The sequence below is a fragment of the Neofelis nebulosa genome, chromosome 5 (assembly GCF_028018385.1).
Source record: "Neofelis nebulosa isolate mNeoNeb1 chromosome 5, mNeoNeb1.pri, whole genome shotgun sequence".
NCBI lineage: Eukaryota > Metazoa > Chordata > Mammalia > Carnivora > Felidae > Neofelis > Neofelis nebulosa.
The window spans coordinates 157,308,245-157,330,303 of NC_080786.1; the positions used below are offsets into that span (position 1 = coordinate 157,308,245).

At 59.0% G+C, this 22,059-nt stretch overlaps 1 protein-coding gene across 2 annotated transcripts; it reads left to right on the forward strand.

Moving 5' to 3' along the window:
* Positions 1–2,369: 2,369 nt before the first annotated feature.
* GATD3 (glutamine amidotransferase class 1 domain containing 3) lies at positions 2,370–12,864 on the forward strand. 2 transcript variants are annotated; one of them, XM_058732175.1, is made up of 7 exons: positions 2,379–2,595; positions 3,007–3,059; positions 4,762–4,875; positions 5,834–5,953; positions 8,652–8,744; positions 10,646–10,802; positions 12,020–12,864. In XM_058732175.1, exons 1-7 carry the CDS (start codon positions 2,467–2,469, stop codon positions 12,146–12,148), a joined length of 795 nt encoding a protein of 264 aa, XP_058588158.1. In that variant the 5' UTR covers positions 2,379–2,466; the 3' UTR covers positions 12,149–12,864. The 2 variants fall into 2 exon arrangements, with proteins under 2 accessions (XP_058588157.1, XP_058588158.1); XM_058732174.1 differs by having other exon boundaries at positions 2,370–2,595; positions 10,646–12,864.
* The last annotated feature ends 9,195 nt before the right edge of the window (positions 12,865–22,059 follow it).

Consider the following 22,059-nt stretch of genomic DNA (forward strand, 5'->3'; position numbering starts at 1 on the left):
TCGCGGCCCCCAGCCTGGGCCGCCTGCCCCGGGGGTCTGTGCACTGACCTTGGAGGGACGCTAGCAGCCCCAGAGCTGAGACCGGACAGCTCCCTTGGGGAGCTCACGCAGGCGCAGGGGGTGACACGAGATGCTCTTCTGTGGAAGGCCCCTGAAAGCCTCGCCGAGCAGGGCACAGAACCAGCTTCTCCCCAGCTGGGGGCCTGTCCCAGGGGCTCAGTAGCAAGGGCCACCAGGGTCAGGAAACTGGGCCGACCTGGGTGCAGCTCTTCCCTGAGGCTGCCTGGAGGCCTACAGGGTCGGGTGCGGGTGGGGCAAGCGCCTGGGGGCCCTGTAACCCTTGAGGGCCCATGTACAGGTGTCACCGGGTGTTTGTGTCCACAATTCTCCCCGCGCTCATGGAGGCTGGAAAAGCAGCCAGTCTTTCCAACGCACCTCTGCTTTCTTGCTAAGTTTCACATGTGCACGTTGAAGTTACGAACATTGATAGTGGGAACTGGTTTAGAGTGCAGTTGGGAGGCCAGCAGCAGAGGCTCTCAGCCCCATGGCTACTGGTCCACTGCAGACCCCAGCCAGGAGAGACTTTCCTCCCGCCCCGGCAACGGCCCAGCTAATGGGAATCCACTACACTTCCAACTCCCAGTTTACTCCAATGGACTGTTTACAACACGCCCCCCCCCCCCCCGGCCCCAACTTTATAAATGAGCCTTCACTGGACCGCCCCGTGGTTTGACTGTAGTTTCAGCTTGGTGGTAGGGCTCCTGTCTCCAACAAACCCATTTTTGCCTGTAAAATAACCGGCAGCGTTATGTTTGACAAAGTGTAGCCGAGCAGACCCTGGAGAGGACAGAGGAGTGGGAGGTGGGGGCCCTGCAGGGCCTGGAGATGTGGCCGGCCTCCTACACGCTCAGCAGGGAGGCGTCTCTCAGCTCCCAGCCCTACTGAGTCAGAATCTGCATTGTAGCCCTCCCTTCCCCAAAATGGAGACATAGTGCATGTTAGCATCATCCCCGTGACTGTCGCTCTTATCAGCTCATGTTCTGGAGGGGACACTGAGGGGAGAAATGAACGCACCCACCCGCTGGTCCCCCAGGAGCCGTGTAGAAGCCAGAATCCCCATGGGAGAGTTCCCAGCTGCAGGGAAAGGATTGAGAATAGCTCTCTTGGGACCAGAAGAAATTGGGTCCATCTGTAGAAACGGAGGGGTCACGGCTGAAGGTTCAGGAATAAAGGCAGTGATTGTTCCAAGCTCATCTTTGGTTCTTTTAGAATATCCTGAATTTGTTATTGTAGTTTCCCAGGAAGATCTCTATGCAGAGATTTACCCTAAGTCTTAAAAAATGGAAAAATTTAAACATCAATGACAGTGGCAGCTTTGGGTTGAAATGCACAATATGTCTGCAGTCCTCCAGTGGCTTCCAAAAGTGACCCACTTAAATTATCTTGGGGGCACCTGGGTGGCTCAGTGGATTAAGTCCAACTTCACCTCAGGTCATGATCTCTCTGTTCGTGGGTTCGAGCCCCGCGTCAGGCTCTGTGCTGGCGACTCTAAGCCTGGAGTCTGCTTCAGATTCTGTCTCCGTCTCTCTTGCTCTCTCTGCCCCTCCCCCACTCACACGTTGTCTCTCAAAAATGAATAAACGTTTTATACATGTGTATATAATATATATATATATATTACACATAAACTCTTGGACACCTGTTAGTTTGCAAAATAATAGAGTAAGGGAAAGTATAATAACTTATCCAGGCGGCTCACGTGGACTGAATCCAGGATAACAATTAGGTATTTTTAACGGGAGAATTCCAGCTAGTACCTGAAAGAGTCCTGCTATCCCCACTCAGCAAGGATTTAATGCATGGAGACACTGTGCATCCGAGGCAGCGCGCGCCTGCAGCAGAAAACAGACATCCCCGTGGCTGTCCTCGCCCCAAACCGACCCGGGGAGCCTTTCCAACCAAGCTCAACTTGCAGGAAATGCGGAAGGCGGAGCCCCGAGGGGGCTCCCATCCGGATCCCGAGTCAAACACCACGAAAAGACGACTTGAAATGTGAACGTGGGTTATTCGCCATCAAGGAGCTGCTCCCAGGAGTGCGGACAATAACGAAGTCTGGAGTCTGACTCTCTATCGGCCGCGAGCCGCGCCCGACCCGGGTGCCACAGCCCGCCCCAGCTGGGTAGAGGGGTGCTTCCCGCCCTGGGGTCCGGGACCCCGAGCCCAGGGCAGCAGCAGCTCCCCGGGCGGCGGGACACGCTACTGCGTCGACTCACGCAGACGACAACCGGCGCACTCGCGGGAGAGGGGCCGGGGCGGGCGGGCGGTGCGCAGGCGCGGCCCCGCCCACCTGCGCGCTCACGGGAGTCTGGGCCGGGGCGGGCGCATTGTGCGCAGGCGCGAGGCACGCTCGTTGCGCTCAGGCCTCCGCGGTCGCTGGCCCCTGCGACCCACTGTCCCCGCGCAGTCATGGCGGCGGTCAGGGCTCTGGTGGCGCCCCGGCTGGCGGCGGCCTCCGCGTTCGCGCCGCTCCATGCACCCGCCCCGCGCGCGGCCCTACACAGCTCCGCGCCGCGGCCCCGGGCCAGGGTCGCGCTGGTAAGCGGACTTCGGCGGGCGGGCATGGGGCGGGGCTACCGCCAGAGGTCACGGCCGCTTCCCATCCAGTTCCGCCCGGGGTCGGGCCCTCCTCACCCCCCACCCCCGAGGTCGGGCCCTCCTCACCCGTCCCCCCCGAGGCCCGCCCCCCTTAGCCCCTCCCCTCCCCCCTCCCAAGGTCGGGCCCTCCTCACCCCCACCCCCTCCCAGCACCCCCACCCCCCGGGCCGTCCCCCAGCCCTCCTTCACCTCTGCCCGCGGTGGTTCTTATGGTCCTCACCGCCACCCCACCGAGGCCCGCCCCCTACCTCTCTCTATGCAAGTCCCTTCTTCACGCCCCTCCCCCTGGCCGGCTGCCTCCAGGTGGAGTCCCCCTTGACACCCCCCCCACCCCCCCGCGCTGTCCCGCAGGTGCTGTCTGGATGCGGAGTCTACGACGGGACTGAGCTCCACGAGGCCTCAGCGTAAGCCCTGAAGGACCCTCTGCCTTTTCCTGAGCCATTTGGAGAAATGTTTGATTAGAAAGGCAGAGGAAACGAGCCACCAGGCAGCCACCAGGCATGGGGAGGCACAAAGCGGGAGCCAGAGATAAGTTCTCTAAGTGCCACCTGCTGTAGCGTTGTCGCTCAGGGACAACCATGTAATACAACTCGTGTTTAACACCCATGGTTAACTTTTATTTTTATTTAAAAAAAAATTTTTTTTTACCGTTTATTTATTTTTGAGACAGAGAGAGACTGAGTATGAATGGGGGAGGGTCAGAGAGAGAGAGAGACACACACAGAATCTGAAACAGGCTCCAGGCTCTGAGCTGTCAGCACAGAGCCTGATGCGGGGCTCGAACTCACAGACTGCGAGATCATGACCTGAGCTAAAGTCGGACACTTAGCCGACTGAGCCACCCAGGCGCCCCACCCATGGTTAACTTTGAGGTCAGATTGCATCATCATGACTCTAGGGCGATGAACGCCTGGGTGGCTCAGTCGGTTAAGCGTCTGACTTCAGCTCAGGTTATGTCCTCACGGTTCGTGGGTTTGAGCCCTACGTCTGGCTCTGTGCTGACAGCTCGGAGCCTGGAGCCTGCTTCCGATTCTGTGTCTCCCTCTCTCTGCCCCTCCCCTGCTCACGGTTTGTGTGTATCTCAAGAAATAAATAAACATTAAAAAGTTTTTAAAAGAAGGCTGTGAGGCACGAGGCAGCCAGGTCAGCTGTGGACAGTGTTTTTGATGTAACCTGTCAGATGTTAGTAGTGTGTGGCTTTTTATTAAAGGCTTCTGTGAGCAGGACTGGTAGATGTCAGATCTGGAGTCGGTGGGCAGGGAGAGTTAGGTCTTGGTTGGGGAACCTCTGCCTCCCAAGTGCAGGGCCCACGCGTACCCAGAGGAGCCTGAGGCCCCTCCCCATCCGGCACCTGCCTGCGTGTGCGGGTGTGGGCACTGGACATGGAGTGGTCTTTGGAGTGGGCAGAGCTGGCAGGCGGCAGAGGGCCAGGAGAGCTTCCAGAGCGGGGCTCGGAGCAGGGGCACGAGAAAGCAAGCGGACTGCGTGAAACCTCCGGGGTGTGGGCAGGGAGCCCTGTGTGGAGAGCCCTGCAGGTTACAAGGACGAGAGCCTGAGTCCCAGGGTGGTTCTGCCGGGTCACCCACCTCATGTCTCCTCCTCTGAAAGGGGGACAGTGAGAGCTCCGTGTCTGGGACAGATTTGGACTTGTGCCTGGCACACAGCAGCCCTCAGGGAGACCTGCGTATCTCTCTCCCAGCCCTGTGACTATCATGGGAGAGGCGGGAGAGAGCGAGTGTTGTGACCGGAAGCCCCCCTCAAACCCTTGAGGGCTGCGTTGATTGGCCTGTGGGAGGAAGACCGCCCTGAAGCAACCTGGGGTCCAGGCTGGGACACCAGTCGAATCACCTGTCCCTGCACCCCGGTTTGTAAAGGGAGCTTGGGGACTAGCTGGGCTCTGCAGGCTAGTTCAGGGACAGCGAATCTGGATTGTGGCCGTTTGGGTCATCGGCAGGCTAACTATAACTTTTTGTAAAGCAAGTAGGATATTAAGGTGCACGAGAGACTTCTGCAGGGCGCTCTGCAAAAACCCTGCTTGTAGAAACACGCTAAGAGGTAAAGTTGGGTTGGGCATGTTGCAGTTCTGTGTGATTTTCTTCCATGCAGGGTACTGGTTCACTTGAGTCGTGGCGGGGCTGAGGTCCAGATCTTTGCTCCTGACGTCCCTCAGATGCACGTGATTGACCACTCCAAGGGGCAGCCTTCTGAGAGCGAGACCAGGTGTGATCCTGCTCCTCCGTCCTGGAATGTGGGCACGGGCCTGGTACAAACTCCCTGAGAGCCGGCATGCTGGGTGGCTTTGTCCTGGCGGGGACCCTGCCTGTGCTCTGAGTTCTGAACTCAGTCATTCAGAGCCCCCGTCCTCAGGCTGTCCTGTGGTCATGCTGTTGTTATCTTTTAATGCCTACCAAAACACGGAAAGGATAGAAAATTCCGGCTAAGTTCCTCCTGTCTTTGTTTTGACCCACTTCTACTTTTTTTTTTTTTTTTTTTTTTTTTTGTACTATTTATACCCTAGGTGGGGCTTGAATTCACGACTCTGAGATCAAGAGTCATCCCCCCACCTTTGTTTTGGTCAAGGCTGTGCCTCCCAGCTGGGTCTCGTGCCGTGTTCACCTGTTTGGGCCCCAGATCTCTGATCTGGTTCGAAACGGTGTTTCTGTCACTGAGGCCTGTGCGGTCTTTGTGCTCTCAGAGCCTTCCTTCTCCTCCAGTCTTGCTCCAGTGCAGGGACGGCCACACTTGCCCGCTGGCTTCACACAGGGGGCGCTCTTTCTCCTGGGAGCTGGTGTCAGCCGCCCCCCCCCCCCCCCCTTCCTTTTCCGCATGGGACACTGGTCCTGGCTGCAAGGCCTGGGGGAGCACGGCACGGCGCCTACTGTGGCTGAGCCTGGTTTCCTTCGCTTACCTGTGCGGCACCTTGGCCTTCCCCTGCTCTGTCCTGTCTTTCATCCGTGCCCGGTTCTGAGCACTCCAGATGCTCCAGATGGCCGCGTCGCCTTCTCTAGGTCCCGACCTTGAGTGCAAGTGCTGGTGCACTTCCCTGGCCCGAGTGCATGTTTTCTTGTCCTGCGGTAGTGTTCCCCCCCGCCCCCACCCCCCACCCCCCCCACCCCCGCCCCGTTTTGTAGTCTGCAGGCTAAAGTTTGCTTCAGGCCTCTTTTGTGTTCTTTCCCAGGAACGTTCTGACGGAGTCTGCAAGGATCGCCCGCGGCAAGATCGCCGACCTGGCCCGGCTCAGCGCGGCCGATCACGATGCTGCCATCTTCCCCGGAGGCTTCGGAGCCGCCAAAAACCTGTGCGTGTGGGGTCTCTGGGGTGTTCGCTTTTCACCTGTAGCGAAGCCGGGGACGGAGACAGGGTGGGGACGCGGGCAGCCGTGGGGGAGCTCAGGTTCCAAAGGGCTGCGCGGAGCTGGTCTGTGACAGGGAACCGGCGTAGCCTGGGGCTTAGGTCAGCAGTTAGCCAGACGTGCTTTTTCCTGTCACTTCTCCCAGAATGCTCCTGGGCTGCTGCTGCGGGGGTGGGGAGGTGGGGGGGCGTTGGGGCTTTCTCTGATCCAACCCTGTGCCGTGCCGGTCTCCGAGTCCGTGTGAAGCGGCCGTTCCGGTGGGCCGTTCAGATGCCGGTCCCAAGTGGAAAGGTTTTGCTCTCTGGTTGTCACCCTGGTAACTAGATCTGCAGCCGGGAGGGCTCGCCCTGGCCTGACGTCCTGTGGGTTTGAGATCCTCTTTCTGTGCGCGTCCCGGAAGCTCTCTGCGCACTGGCCTTGCCATCCAGCACATCCGTTCCGAGGCGGCTCTGCCACAACCGTCGTGGGTGGGAAGCCGGAGGGGGGGGAGGGCGGGCAGGTGCCTTGGGTCCTCGTGCTCACTGCCTCCCTCGCCCTGTTGGCTTGGCTGGCCAGTGCCCCCCCCGCCCCCCCGCCGCGGTGCAGCAGCTCCCTGGCTGCCTCTGTGGGTGCCCCGCAGCCAGACGTCAGGTTCCCTGATGCGTACGCTGACCCCTGGCGGCCCCCCTCTGCCTGCAGACATCTGAACGGCTTTCGTCCACACCCAGCCCTGCGTTCCCAGCCCCTCGTGGCAGTGCCTCCCGCTCCTGTCCACTTTGTCTTCCAAAAACCAGCCTTTCAGGCGACTGCCACCTTCACACCCCTCTCGGCAGTAGGTGGCAGAGGACGGCCTGAGTTGCTGGCTGGACTTCCTCTCCTGCCAGACCAAGGTTTTTTCGTCGGGAGGACGAGCCTTATCTGTGACCCTTAGCTCCTCCCTGAGGATGAGGGCACTTTGGGGGTCTGTCGGGGCTGTGTCCCCGGCACAAGTGACCACCCACGCTCGGTTAACTACGAACAGACACAAGGCGCGCCGGGCTGTCGGTGGGTCCGTGTCTGTGCGCCCGTGTCTGTGCGCTCAAGGAAGCAGTGGCCTTGGGTCGGTGCTGTTGTCTGAACCCACTTCCCTGGGGGAAGCTGTGGCTTATGGTCGCTTGCCCGTTGTTCCCAACCTTTCTGGAAGTCAGGCAGGCTCCCGTGTCCTTGGTCTCCGAGGCCGCGGCTGCTGTGGTTGTTGGTTGTGCAGTGTGCACGCGGAAGGCTAGTTCGCTGGAGATGCGAGTTCACAGCGGGAACTGGGTTCCTCTCCTGTGGGGCCTCAGGCTCCTGCCCGGCCGTGTTTCCTCCGCCAGAGGTTCATACGCGTGGTCATGTTAAACTAATGAGGTGGAGGTGTCTTAAGCTCAGTGGTTTGTACTTTGTGTTTTCCGCCAACGGGGTGGCTTGTCGGTGGCCCTCTAACCACCTCACAGCCACACACACAGATCCCTTTGGGTAGACGACCCAGCTCTGACGGACACCCGTGTTTCCAGTTCCCCTTTTGTCTTGAAAGCTGTTTGGAGGTACAGTTGACACGTGTTTAAAGAGTAAAGTTGAGGGGCGTCTGGGTGGCTCAGTCGGTTGAGCGTCCGACTTCGGCTCAGGTTGTGGTCTCGCAGTTCATGAGTTCGAGCCCCGCGTCGGGCTCTGTGCTGACAAACAGCTCAGAGCCTGGAGCCTGCTTCAGATTCTGTATCTCTCTCTCTCCCCCTCCCCTGCTCATGCTCCGCTTGTCTCTCAAAAATAAACAAATGTTAAAAAAAAATTAAAAAAAAAAAAAAAGTGGGGCGCCCGGGTGGCTCAGTCGGTTGACCGTCCGACTTCAGCTCAGGTCACGATCTCGTAGTCCGTGAGTTCGAGCCCCGCGTCGGGCTCTGTGCAGACAGCTCGGAGCCTGGAGCCTGCTTCGGATTCTGTGTCTCCCTCTCTCTCTGCCCCTCCCCTGCTCACGCTCTGTCTCTCTCTGTCTCAAAAATAAATAAAAACCTTAAAAAAAAAAAAAAAGTAAAGTTGGCTGCATTTGGACATGCACGCACCCCAAGGATGCAGCAGCCCCTCAGGTGGCACGCCTCCCTTGCGCCCACCGTTGTCCGGTCCCGGGGCTGTGACGCTGCCGTGGACCTCCCAGGACGGAGGAGCCGCGTGTGCAGAGCGGACAGCCCAGAGACGGGGCTCGTGGCGGGGAGCGTGTCCTTTGGGATTCGGTGGGTGTGACCAGTTGCCTCCCAGAGCAGTGTGGGTGCACACCCGCCAGCTGTCGGAGGGGGGCCACGCCGGACGCCTCCGCGGTCATCGCTGCAGTGACAGAAGCCGTGTGTCATCTCACCTGCGCTTCTCGCCTAGTCAGTGGGGGGCCTGCTGGCTTTAGGTCCACGGCCTGCGCACCTGTCACCTTCGGTTCGCTGTGGCATCTGCTGCCCTCCTCCGCTGCCATTTTTGCTTCTTTCTGACATAAAGTTAGAAAAAAACACGTACGTGTAATTGTACAAAACACACGACACACATGTGAACTGCTTGTCGCGGGTGCTGGGGAGGGAGCAGAGCCACACATAACGTCTGCGGGGTAGGGTTGGAGGCGCCCCAGGCTGGTGGACACCAAACTGTGAGAGGCCTCTTCTCGTGCTAGGAGCACCTTCGCCGTGGACGGAAAAGACTGCAGAGTCCACAAAGACGTGGAGCGCGTCCTGAAGGAGTTCCACGAGGCTGGCAAGCCTATCGGGTACGTAGGGGTGGGGAGTGCAGGGCTGCACCGTCCTGAAAGCCTGTTTTCGCTGAGGGGTTCACAGGGCGTCCTAGGCACCTTCCAGCTCGGAAAATTCTGTAGTTGTGTGCTTAGGTCAGTATCACTTGGTGACTTCACAGGAAAGAGAGCTTCTAGGAGGTTCCCCAGTCAGTCCTTCCCTGACCGCCAGCCTTTTCCAGTGCTCATTCTCCTCTCCTGACCTCTGCCTCCTGTCCTCGCTCCGGGCAGGCTGGAGCCAGTCACACACGAGCACCGTTCCCCAGCACCTTCCTCTGGGCCTGCACGCTCATTGCGTGCTTGGGTCTTTCACACTTGTCTGCACACCCAAACTCACCGGACCTTGCTCTTGTCGAGGTCCGAGTTCCTGGGTCCTGGCAGGTGGTGAGGCCGGCCACACCTGCCACCAGGAGCACGATGGTGCCCCCCCCCCCGTTGCCAGATCTGAGCCCCTGAGACTCGGCTTCCACGGACGCCTGGCCCCTGCTCTGACGAAGGTCGGTGTTTGTCCGTGTCAGTGCGCCGGAGCGTGCAGAGTGCGCGGCTTCGGGTCTGCTGGTTGGAGAGACTCCCTCGGGAGCTCTGCGGTGAGAGATGCAGTGAAGACAGCTCATTGTGGTATAGACGGGAGCACTCCAGATCCCCTCTGACATCTGTGTGAACAGGGCTGTGTTAGAACCCTCCCACCTGGATGGGATATAGCGCCTGGCAAGGACAGTCCCCGCCCAGTCACTCTGCGGGGAGCCCCCTCCTCACGAACAGGGCCGGCCTCGGGTCTGCAGGTCGGGAGCATGTCTGCTCGCACGGTGCCTTCTCAGTCCCGGGCCTGCTTGGAAGAGACAGACAGCAGGTGACGGCCATGCTCCACGCCTCTCTCTCCCAGAATGCTGTCACTGGAGCGGCACCCACTTCTGTGGGCCGAGCGCTAAGGGGGACCCTAGTGCCCTGCTTGTCATGAGCACAGGTGGAAGCAAGGGGTCCCGGTGGCTCAGCCGCCTGTGTGTATGTCCTCTGACCTCTGTGCAGTAACGGTCCCAGCAGGGGCCTCTGTCTGGAGCATGTGGCTTTGGCTTGCTTCGGTGTCCACAGCCCAAGACCAGCACGGCCGGCCACACAGACGGCCCCACTTGAGGGCCGATGCCGCCGGGTGTCTGTGCAGGCTCACGACACAAGACACTCTGGAGACACTAGGTCCAGGGACTGTGTCAACTTGGTGGCTGGGGGAAATTTCTGTCCGGGGTTTCTAAGTAGGCGCGTTAGCTGTGGGGTTTGAAGCACTGTGTAAGTTTGTTTTGATGACACTTTTTCGTGGCTTGTTATGATACCTCCTACGTGGGGCCTTTCAAGGCCGCGCAGGAGAACCAGCTGGGTGCTGTGGAAGATGAGGCAGAGGAGAGGCCTATGTGGGAACACGGTGGCCCAGAGAGGTCTGGGCGGCGGCTGGAAGGGTTGTGGACCCCGGGTGAGGGGAGGGCAGTCCCCGACAGCCACACGCTGGGGCGGCCCGGCCCATAGCCGCTATGGTGGATGGCCCGTGTGCCCCCTGAGGGCGCGCTGACACGGGCAGGGCGCCGGTGTGATGTCTGGTGCCTAGAGGTCTGGTGTGGCTGAACCACCGTGCTCGGGAGCGACTGGTCGGGAGTGCCTCCTGACCGCGGCCCGTAGGGGACTGAGCGGAAGCTCGTGTCACCTGCGACACCCCTCGCCCCCGTTGGCCACGGCCGCCCCAGGCGGCCCGGCTTCCACCTCTCAGCTGCCAGGCCCTCTGGCTAGTGTTGGCACTCATCCTCAAGGTCAGGGAGGTTTGCGTGCCTTGCTGCGCCCCCTGGCCTGGCGTCCACTCGTGTGGTCCCGAGCTGACCCTGTCCTTCACTCTTCAGCTTGTGCTGCATCGCTCCCGTTCTCGCAGCCAAAGTGCTCCGTGGCGTCGAGGTCACCGTGGGCCACGAGCAGGAGGAAGGCGGCAAGTGGCCCTACGCGGGGACCGCAGAGGCCATCAAAGCCCTGGGCGCCAAGCACTGTGTGAAGGGGGTGACCATATCCTTTCTGGCAGCCAGGGTGGCGGTGGCGGTGGCTCCGGGGACCCCTCCTCTGGCTCTTGAACCGGGAGCTGCACTGCCGGGGGCACCTGCGAGCACATGCGTGACACGTGTAGGGTCCGATGCCGGCACGTGTACCTCCCTGGCCGTGTTTCCAAGTCGGCCTGGTGGATGCGGGCTGGGTTCGGCACACCCCAGGCACAAAGGGCCACCTGATCAGGCGAGCGGTCGGCCTCAGGCTCGACGGGGATGGCTTTCTGGGTGGGAGGCTGGGAGCTGCCTGCCAGTGAGGGGAGTGAGCTTGCGCCCCACGGTGGGGTGGAGGCTGCCCGTGGATGGGAGCAGTACCGGGGGGTTTCCTGGCTTTGGTGGAAGTTCCCTGGTGGTGTGGACAGGAGCCAGCCCGGTGGCCTCATTGGTCCCTGATCCTCCTGCGGGTGCCCGAGCACTGTGCACACAGAGCCTCAGGCCAGGGCCGACCACGACCCAGGTCCACACCTGGACCCAGACCCAAGGAACAGAGCAGCACGGTGTCCCGGAAGGTGCTGGAGACAACACCGTGACCCTGGGTGTCTGTCTCGAAGGTGCTTTTCTCTCCTTGGAGGGCTGTTTGGCTTACAGACAGTTTCGGTTAAGTGCCCACCTCCCTCCTGCGCAGAGCGGCCGGCCCACCCAGCAGCTGTGTGGGTGGAGCTGGCCCGGGGCCTTTGCAGTAGGTCCGGGAGGGCACCTTATAGGGAGGGGGCAGGGCCAGTCCCATCAGCGCTTGGCGTCTGCCCGACCAGGGCGAGAGCTCGGCTTGTGTCGGGGGAGGGTCCCGGGTCGGACTGGCCTCTTGTGGCGGACGCTCGCAGCGGCTCTCTGTTCCGGTTTCTCAGACGAGGTTGCTGTGGGGCCGGCGCTCCTGTGTGCGCAGCCCAGGTCTGCGGGCGGGCCTGGGTCCCGTGGGGCCTGCCACCGTGAGGGGTCCGAGGAAACCAGCGCTGGGCTCACTGAGGTCGGGACGCGTGTGCTCTGGTTACGGGGTGTGAGTGGCATGGGACGTGGACCCTGGCCGCGGGGACTGCGGCAGGAAGGATCCCCCGTTTGGAGCTCCATCGAGAAGGGCGGCGGAGCACACTCTGGGGGTGGGCGGGGGCGGGGGTCAGGGTGGCGCTTCACGCCCGCCACCCGTGTGTCCTTGCCGGGTGACTGTTTTCCGTAACTTCCGTGCACGAAGCTCACGTGGACCAGAAGAACAAGGTGGTCACGACCCCGGCCTTCATGTGCGAGACGGCGCTCCACCACATCCACGACGGGATCGGGGTCATGGTGAAGAAGGTGCTAGAACTCTGTGGGAAGTGACAGCGCCGTGAGCCCCGCCTCCTCCACCAGGTGGAGCTAGTGGCCTGGCTTCCCGTGCTGCCTGCCGTGTGGCAGGAATTCGATTCTCTGCTTGCATCTATGGGTGCTTTTTGTCTGAAGAGGAATCCTTGGCTGGGGTCGGCGGACGGCGTTCCTTCCGCTTGGTGGAGGCAGGCAGGGCCCGCACTGAGCCTGCGGCTGGTACCTGCTTGGTGCCTGCGGGCGCGGGGGTGGCTGACATCCTCCTGTGACAGAGATTAAAATGGGACCTGCTCTTTCAGGAGAAGAATTGGGGCACAACATCCCACAATCTTAGGTTTGGCCGGCTGTAGGGTCCTTGGTGTCTGGGGGGGGAGAATTTTTAAGTTTGTGGGTCTGGTAATTAGGAAACCACGTCACTGAACTTCTTGGTGATTGAGAACTCTGTAACTTGGAGTAATGCGTTCAAAAATGACACGGGGGCTTCATTTGAGGCCGGGGGAGTTTGCTTTCCCAAATGGACGCTGGGACGGCCGCGTGTTGGGCCTCCTGAAGCTGGCACGCGGGAGCCCAAACCAGGGTTCTAGCTTTCCAGAGAGGGGGGGAGGGTGTGGCAGCCGGTCTGTGTGGTCGGCCTGCTGGGCGGAGACCGTCGGGTTGGTCCCAGGCCACGAGCAACAAACAGCCGGTGTCGGATGTACAGAGCAGGGGCAATAAAGCGTCTTGTAGCCGCACCAGCCGGTGTCTGTCGTGAGTGTGCTTCTGTTTTGGGGAGAAACGTCGAGGGCGGCATCTGGGTGCAGGGCAGGCTCCACCCCCTGTGGCACATCCCTCCTTCTGTCCGCCTCCCGTGACCCCCGGGAGGGTGTCCCCGCACGCAGCTGCCATTGCGTCCGTCTGTGCCTCATTTGCTTTTGAGAAAGCTGCGGGGGTCGGCATAGCGGGCCGTTGAGTGTGGTGCAGCCGACGCCAAACTGTGTGGGTGCTGGCCTGGGAACGGGGCACCGAGGCACAGGCCCCCCACGCCACCCTTCAGCACCCTCTGCTGCCGTGAGAGGTAAGTGACAGTGAGCCTTGTGGTTTTCCGGGCTTGGAGGGGAGCACGGAGAGCAGGGCCTGTGGACAGGGCAGTAATGCCTGATCGCGTGCTCCCCGGTCCCCCCGCTCGCCTGGTGTCTGTGCCAGCCGGCCCCGACGTTTCCGGCCCTTCCTCCGTGGGCGCTCCGTTCTCTGCGGCCTGACCTTCCCCCGCTGAAGCAGGAGCCCCCTTGGCACATCCACCGGCACCAGCCTCGCTGGCCGGGATGGTCCTTGCCCTGTGTGCTGTCCCGGGGCCCGTCAGGGGTCAGGTCACAGACGACCACCTCTCTCTTAAGAAACTTGTCTGTGGAGGGCGCCTGGGTGGCGCAGTCGGTTAAGCGTCCGACTTCAGCCAGGTCACGATCTCGCGGTCCGTGAGTTCGAGCCCCGCGTCAGGCTCTGGGCTGATGGCTCGGAGCCTGGAGCCTGTTTCCGATTCTGTGTCTCCCTCTCTCTCTGCCCCTCCCCCGTTCATGCTCTGTCTCTCTCTGTCCCAAAAATAAATAAAAAATGTTGAAAAAAAAAAAAAAAGAAACTTGTCTGTGGAAACACTTGTTCCCTGTACACCTGTGCACGTGGGGGGGGGGGGGGGGGGGCTGGATCACCAGCGTGTGGCTCACGGAGTTATCACAAGGCGAACACAGCTGTGGAACCAGAGGACCCGTCCCTGCCACACACCCCCCCCCCCCCCCGCCCGCCACCAGGGATGGTGCACGTCTTGGCTCTGTGTACAGGCTTTTCCCTGTGGAAATGTTCCCAAATGGGCTTCTCCAGTGGGGCTTTCCCATGTCGCCCGAGCGCTGCCTTCACGAATGTCCTTGTCGGTGTTTGGCGCGTGTCGCGGCCCCGGCTGTTGCCACATCCAGGGGTGAGGCCGCCGGGTTGCAGGGATGTTTCGAGCTTGGCTTTAGTGGGGAGGGTCCATGTGGCGCTGGGGCCTGGCCGGCCTCCTCTGTGTCCTCCCCGCCACCCGGTGGGCATGGATGGCGTGGCCCTTGGTTTTTTCTGGTGTCTCCTTGACGTCCGCTGAGGCCCATCGCCTTTTGTCTATTTCTCGGCCTTCTGACGATCTGGTTTGGTGAAGCACGTGTTTAGGTTTCTCATTGGAGCTACTCGTGCGTTCTGGTTACACGTCCTCCGTGGGTACGTGGGCTGCACGTGTCTACTCCCTTTTCTTCCTCAAGGGGCCGTGACGAGCAGCCCCTCCCAGTGCTTGTGCAGGCCCGTCCCCGCCCTCCCCGGTGTGTGGGGTTGTCTTGAACTTCGCTCCCCAGGTCAGGAAGGCGTCTTCCCGCTCCCTGTTGTCTCTCTCCACCCGTATGTCAGTGGTCTGTCTGGAGGCCGCGTTTACGAATTCACCTGCTCTGTGGGCCGTGCACGGTGGCCCGGGAGCAGTCCCCACATGGCCACGGCGCCCCCGGGAGCTGGGCCCTGTGCAGGGGTCGCCGCTGGCACCGCCTGGAGCCCCCTCCCGCCTCCGCCCGCTCGGGGGTCTCCCCACGGGGCTCGGGTGACGTCAGGTGGTGCGGGACCCAGAGCCCGTGCTCAGGAAGTGGCAGGCTGGCTGGCTGTCACCTCCTCTCACTGTGCTTCCCCGGAGGGGCCCTAGAGGGGGTGGGGAGAACGTGAGGGACGGTCCCCACGGAAGTGCTTGTGTGATGGCGTAGCGTTCGCACAGTTCTGCGTGCTGGCCGTCGCCGTCCATCCTGTCCCTTTTCAAAGAGACGAAGTATCTGCTCTCCCAGTTCAGAAGGACACGCGCGCCTTTCCTCCTAAAATCCCGCCGCCGCGATGCATGCGGTGACCGCCAGCGTGTGTGGCTTCCACGTGCCAGAGCCCGGCGGCACTCACACCCGCTCACTTAATCCTTGCGGCAGCCGTGGGTGGGGGCCCGGATTGCCCCACGCTGAAAGGTCAGGCGGAAGGACCCGCGTTGGAGCCCGTGCTCTGGAAGTAAACCCCAAGCGTCGGGAAAGCCCGGAGAGTGGCCCAGCGGACCGGAACCAAGGGGGTGCGGCCATCTCTTCATTGACGATGAACGAGTGCCTCCTGCGTGGCAGGCACTGTTCCAGGGGTGGGGGGACAGGTGAATGCGAGGTGGCTGGCCGTGTGTGAACAACGTTCCAGATGGAACCCCGGAACCTACGGCCAGAGAGTTAATTCAAGGGCGGCACCGGCGTGGGGCGGCAGAGGGTACGGGTGACGTGGCTGGTGTCCGCGACAGGGCGGTTCCGGTGCCCAGATGCCCCTTGACACAGAGGACAGGCTGAGGAGGATGCCCGTGGCTTGGGCCCTGCCCCCGCGGGGCCTCTCTTCACCTGTCCTGTCCCCTCCACCCAGAAAGCCCAGCGCCCCTGGCCCCTCGGCTCCTTGCTTTAACATCAGCCCCCAGAAGGCGTCCCACACCCCCTGGCCCGCTGTTGTGAGCTCGTGCTCTGTATCTACGCGTTACAGTTTTCTCATCTGCCCTCTGCATGGGCCAGGGGTTCCGGGAAGGAAGACACCAGCCTCATACGTGTACCGGGAGCCCCAAGGAGGGTAGGCTCGGCCTGAATGTATCGGTGGATGCCCGCCCTCAGCCCAGCTCCAGGGCCCCCTTCCTCACCCCTCCCCACCTCTGAGCGACACCTGCTTTTCCTGCATTTCTTCTGCAAGGCTTCCCTTGGTAGCACTGTTTGCTCGGTACTGACTGTTTTCTAGAGCAGTTTTAGGTTCACAGCAAAATTGACAAGGGCTCCCTTACACCTGCTGCTCTCAGATATGCATAGACCCCCCCCCCCCATTATCACTGTCTCCCACTGGGTGGTGCCTCTTACGCGAACCTGCACTGACACGTCATCGTCGCCCACGGTTTACGTCAGACCCACTCTCAGTGGTGCGCATTCCGTGGGTTTGGACAAATGTGTAATGTCACGCAGCTCCCGCTGCGGTGTCTTACAGGGTAGTTGGCGCTGACGGTTTTCTGTGCTCTATTTATCCCTCCCTGCTCAGCCCCTGGCAACCCCTGACCTTGCTGTTGTCTCCATGGTCCCGCCTTTTCCAGGGCGTCGTACAGATAGAATCGTACAGGATGCAGCCTTTTCAGATTGGCTGCTGTCACTTAGTGAGATGCACCTGCTGACCCTCCGTGTCTTCGTGGCGTGACGGCCGCTCCTTCTTAGCGCCGAATACCATCCCATCATCTGGACGCACCCGTGTGTTTGCCCATCACCTCCCGAAGGGCACCTTGGTTGCTTCCAAGGTCTGGCAGTTATGAATAAAGCTGCCGTAAACATCCGCCTGCGGGTTGTCGTGTGGACGTGAACGTTCACCTCCTCTGGGTAGACCTCAAGGAGCACGACCGCTGGGTCGTATGGTCAGAGCGTGTTCAGTTTTGTAAGAAACCGGCAAACCTTCGTCCGCGGCGGCTGCCCCTCTCTGCTTTCCCGCCAGCAGTGAGGGAGCGTTCCTTCTGTTCCGCGTCCCCGCTAGCGATCCGTGTTGTCGGGGTTCCGGGTTGTGGCCGTTCTCACGGGTGCACGGTGACGTCGTTGTCGTTTTCATTTTCGTTTCCCTGATGACGTGTGACGTCTGTATGTCTTCTCTGGTGAGGTGTCTCTTCAGGTCTTTTGGCCATTTTAAATTTTTTTTTTTTTTTCAACGTTTTTTATTTATTTTTGGGACAGAGAGAGACAGAGCATGAACGGGGGAGGGGCAGAGAGAGAGGGAGACACAGAATCGGAAACAGGCTCCAGGCTCCGAGCCATCAGCCCAGAGCCTGACGCGGGGCTCGAACTCACGGACCGCGAGATCGTGACCTGGCTGAAGTCGGACGCCTAACCGACTGCGCCACCCAGGCGCCCCTCTTTTGGCCATTTTAAAATCTGTTGTTCATTTTGTTGAATTTAAAAAGTCCTGTGGGGGCGGGCGCCTGGGTGGCTCAGTCGGTTAAGCATCTGACTTCGGCTCGGGTCATGATCTCACAGCTCGTGAGTTCGAGCCCCGCGTCGGGCTCTGTGCTGACAGCTCGGAGCCTGGAGCCTGCTTCGGATTCTGTGTCTCCCTCTCTCTCTACCCCGCCCCTGCTCGTGCTCTGTCTCTCTCTGTCTCACAAGTAAATTAAAAAAACATTAAAAAAAAAAAAAAAAAGTCCTGTGGATATTAGCGCTTTGTCAAAGTCTCCTCAGTTGGTGGCTTGTGTTCTCACACTTGGCGGGCTCTTTGGCAATGTGCTTGTTTTTACTGTGAATGAGTTTTAGTTTATCAGTTATGTCCTTCACGGATTGTACCTTCAGTGTTGACCTAAGAAGGCTTCACCGTCTGGGCCGACCACGCTTTCTCTGATGTCATGTTCTAGGAGTTTTATAGTTTGGCCTTGCACATTTATGCCTGTGACCCATTTTGAGTTCATTTTTGTGAAGATTTGGTTTTTTGCATGTGAATAGTCAGTTGTTCGTGCACCCTCTGTAGAATAGACAGTTCTCCCACTATATTGTTTTTGCGCCTTTGTCCGAGTTCGGTTGTTTTTGCGTGGATCTATTTCTGGGCTCTCTGTTCTGTTCCGTTGGTCTGTTTAGCTGTGCTGGTACCAGCACCACATTGTCTTGATGATGGCGGCTTTATAGGAATTTTTGGAGTTGGGTAGTACCAGTGTTTCAACTTTCTTCTTCTTTTTTTTAAATATTTTAGTTTTGAGAGAGAGAGTGTGCGCAAGGAGGGGAGGGGCAGAGAGGGAGGGAGACACAGAATCCGAAGCAGGCTCCGGGCTCCGAGCTGTCAGCACAGAGCCCCACGCGGGGCTCGAACCCCCGAACTGCGAGATCATGACCTGAGCCGAAGTCGGATGCTTAACCGACTGAACCCCGAGGCACCCTGCCGTTTCATTGATTTCTGCTCTAATTTTTATTACATCTTTGTTTGTTTTGGATTTACAATATGCTTTTCCTTTTCAGATTTTCTAAGGTGGAAGTTCTGATTGTTCATCTCAGATCTTTTTTTATTTTCTAGCATATGCATCCGATGCTATAAATTTCCTTCTGAGCTCTGCTTTTGGTGCATCCCACATATTTTGATAAGTTCAGATTGTCGTTTAGTGTGAAGTATTTTTAACTTTCTCTTGAGACTTGTTTGATCCCTGTGTTATTTACAAGTGTGTTGTCCAGTCTCCAAGTATTTGGGAATTTCAGTTGTCTTTCAGTTACTGATTTCTGGTTGCATTCCACTGTGGTCTGAGAGCAGACATTGTATGGTTTCCATTCTTGTAGATTTGTTGAGATGTATTTATGGCCCAGAACGTGGTCTGTCTTGGTGAGTGGTCCGGTGAGCCTGAGAGGAAAGTGTTTCCTGCTGCTGTTGGAGGAAGCGGTCACAGATGTGCCCAGTGTCCAGCTGATGGATGGTGGCGTTGAGTTCGACTGTGTCCTTACAGATTTCCTGCCTGCTGGATCTGCCCTTTTCTGAGACAGGCCTTTTGAAGCCTCCAGCTGTAACAGTGGGTTCATAATTTCTCCTTGCAATCTGTCTGTTTTTGCCACGTGTAGTTTGACACCCTGTTATCAGGCACATTTATGGTAAGGGTTGTTATGTCCTCTTGGAGGATTGACTGTGTTGTCATGATGTAATACCCTTCTTTATTCCTGCTAACTCCCTCGGTTCTAAAATGCTGTGTCTGAGATCAATGAAGCTACTTCCGCTTGTGGTTAGCATTTACATGGTATGTGTTTCTTCATCCATTTACTTTTAACCTCAATGTGTTTCTGTATTTAGAGTAGGTTTCTTGTAGACTGCCGATGGTCGAGCTGTGTCTTTTGATCCCCTGACGATCTCTGTCTTTCTGTTGGTGCACTTGGACCCTGGACATTCACAGAGGTAACTGGTGGAGTTGGGTTACTGCCTGCCATCCTTGTTTCTCTGTCGCCCTTGGTCTTTGTCCTGTTTTTGTCCTGCACTCTCTTTCTGCCTTTCATGGTTTTAACTGAGCAGGTGATATGGTTCCATTTCCTCTCCTTTCTTAGCATCTCAGGTTACTTCTCTTTTACCTTTTTCGGTGGTTGCCCTGCAGCTTGCCGTACATTTACAGCTAATCCTGATCCCCTTTCGGATAACGCTGCCTGCCGCCAGGTACAGGGGCCCCTTATGGTAACGCGACCATCCCGCTCCTCCCTCCCGTGCCTCGCACAGTGCCGTCGTTCATTTCACATACATACTCCTCAGTCACCGCGACTACCCTCCTTGCTGTTACTATGAACGAACTGCTGTTAGATCAAGTAAGGAAAAGAGAAATACAACTTGTAACTTTTCCTTCAGTGACTTATGTTCCTTTAAGGAGATTTTAACGTTTCTTGCAAGGCAGGTCTACTGGCAACAGATCCCCTCAGTTTTTGTCTGAGAAAGATGATTTCCCAGGGTGTAGACATCTAAGCTGGTGGGCTTTATCTCTCAACCCTTTTAAATATTCACTGCACTGTCTTCCCGTCACGTGGTATCTGGGGAGACACAGGAGGTCGTTCTTTGCTCCTTGGTCGGTAAGGTGTTTTTTTCTTCTCTGGCTTCTTTTCAAGACTTTCTTGATCTCCTGCAGTCTGAATATGACAGGCCTAGTTAGAGATTTGTGGCCTGCCGCCTTTAACATGCTCTACGCTGAGGGCAAGGCTGAGCCCCTAGGCACTGCTCCCGGCAGCACAGACTGTTCTGGAAAGGCGGCCCTGGCTCTAGCCCAGCAGATGCTGCAGTGTCTCCTCTCTGATGCACAGAAGCAGGAAGGTTGTGTGGCTTTGGACGTTCTCACTGGCTCTTGTTGGATCTGGAAGTGCTTCCCCCGTGTCAGAAAGGAGTGTGAGAAAGGAGTGGGCGTGCGCGGCGGGAGGGCGGTGCCACAGCTGTGCCGGCCTGGGCGGGTGGGAGGCGCTGGCCGCACAGAGTCCAAGGCCGAGTGCTCCCTAGGGGCGGGGAGTGGGAGCCCCAGAGGCCCTGCTCCGGGTGGCGAGCTGGGGTGCCCGAGTCTGGCAGCTGCACTGGTGAGCAAATGCCCGCGGACACACTTGCAGTCTGGGGCCGACCGGCCCAGATTGTGGACTCACACAACCACGAACAGATAAAATGATGTTTTAAGTAAGTCACGAGGCTTCAGGGTAGTTTGTTACTCAGAAGAGGTGACTGATAGGCCCGGGCCCAGGCCGGGCTGGGGACCTGTTCCATCCCCCGATCCAGGGGTCTGTGCCTCTGGCTGAGCCCCAGGGGGTGGACGGGGCTATTCTTGTTCATAGGGGGGCAGAGGCCCCCGCATAGGGCCTGGTGTGAGGTGTGCCCTGAATCGGTACCTGTGGGCTCGACAGGTAAATTCTGTACCCCAGGGCTTGCACGACTGCTCAGGTCGGACAGCAGGGGTTGGGGTCTGGAGAGTCAGCAGATCTCCCAGCCACCGCATCCGGGCAGGCGGCAGAAACAAGGAAGTGGGTGGATGGCCGGGTCACAGCCCGCCCGCCCGTGGCTGGGGTGCAGGGAGGCCCATGCCTTGGCAGTCCACGGTGGGACTGGCCGTCTGTAACTTGAGACCGTCCTACCTGCCCTGGGGCCTGGCCCCCTGCTGTGCCATGTGCTACTCCCCCACCCCCCCCACCCCCACCCCCACAGGCTTGGGCTCTGAGGATCAGGAGGAGGGAGCGCGGGGGAGCTGCCAGGTGAGAGTGCCGCGGGGTGAGTCCTTGGCTGGCGTCAGGGCGCCGTGGCGCTGGAGTCACCCTGCCACGGTTCCTGGCCAGGCTGCTGTCTTGTCAGGCTTTCCTTTGTTTCTTTGTTTGTTCATTTTTAATTTTTTTTTTTTTTTAACGTTTATTTACTTTTGAGACAGAGAGAGACAGAGCATGAACCGGGGAGGGTCAGAGAGAGAGAGGGAGACGCAGAATCCGAAACAGGCTCCAGGCTCTGAGCCGTCAGCACAGAGCCCGACGCGGGGCTCGAACTCACGAACCGTGAGATCATGACCTGAGCCGAAGTCGGAGGCTCAACTGACTGAGCCACCCAGGTGCCCCTTTCCTTTGTTTTTAATCGTTGTTGTTCTTCTTTTCTTCTTGTGATAAAATGCGCATAACGTAAAGTTTAGCATCTCAGCCATTCTAAACTTCAGTGGCATTAAGTTTGTGGCGTGCACCCGTCATCCCCGTCTGTGGCCAGAACCCATCTCCGTCTTCCCGAGCGGGGACTCTGTCCCCATAGAGCACTAGCTCCTCTCCCCTCCCCAGCCCCCAGCCTACTACTATGGGTCTGAATTCTCTCCGGCACCTCCCCCTTTAGGCTTTGTGCGTGATGGTCCCGTGAGCACGGCTATATGGGCACCAAGTGCCTGACTTCGGTTCTTTTCGGGAGATGCCAGAGGTGGCATCTGTGTTTATGTTTTGAGGAACCTCGTGCTGTTGCGTGCAGCGGCTGCCCCGTTTTGCGTTGCCGCCGGCTGCGAACGGTTCTCCTCTGCACACCCTTGCCCACACTTGTCCCTTCCAGATAACTGCCATCCTAGTGGGTGTGAGGCGGTCGTGGGGGTTTCTTGCCGGGCCTTGTCTACAGGGCTCCCCAGGGAGCCGCTCTTGGCCTCGTAGGTCATTTCTCAGTGGTTCTGCTGCCCCCGCCCATGAGCTGTGCTGGACACACAAGTGACCCAGAGCCCCGGCTGTGACCCTGCGTGTCCCTCATTCACTTCTGTGCTGAGTGGCTGCCATACATGGTCCCTGAGCTAGATCCTGGGTGGACAGTAGGGGTCAGGAGAGGGGTCCTTAGGAGTGGCAGTGCTGTGGGGACCTCTGGGCCAGCAGAGACACCTTCAGGAAGCCTGGCCGGACTCACCTCTGAGCCTCCCCTGGTGCGTCCGCCCCTGGTGC

Excerpts from the sequence above, each read along its gene's own strand:
- GATD3 (XM_058732174.1), top strand. The coding sequence starts at position 2,467 with ATGGCGGCGGTCAGGGCTCTGGTGGCGCCCCGGCTGGCGGCGGCCTCC. Across the intron at positions 2,596-3,006 it reads CCCGGGCCAGGGTCGCGCTG|GTGCTGTCTGGATGCGGAGT; the intron begins GTAAGCGGACTT and ends GCTGTCCCGCAG. Across the intron at positions 8,745-10,645 it reads GAGGCTGGCAAGCCTATCGG|CTTGTGCTGCATCGCTCCCG; the intron begins GTACGTAGGGGT and ends TTCACTCTTCAG.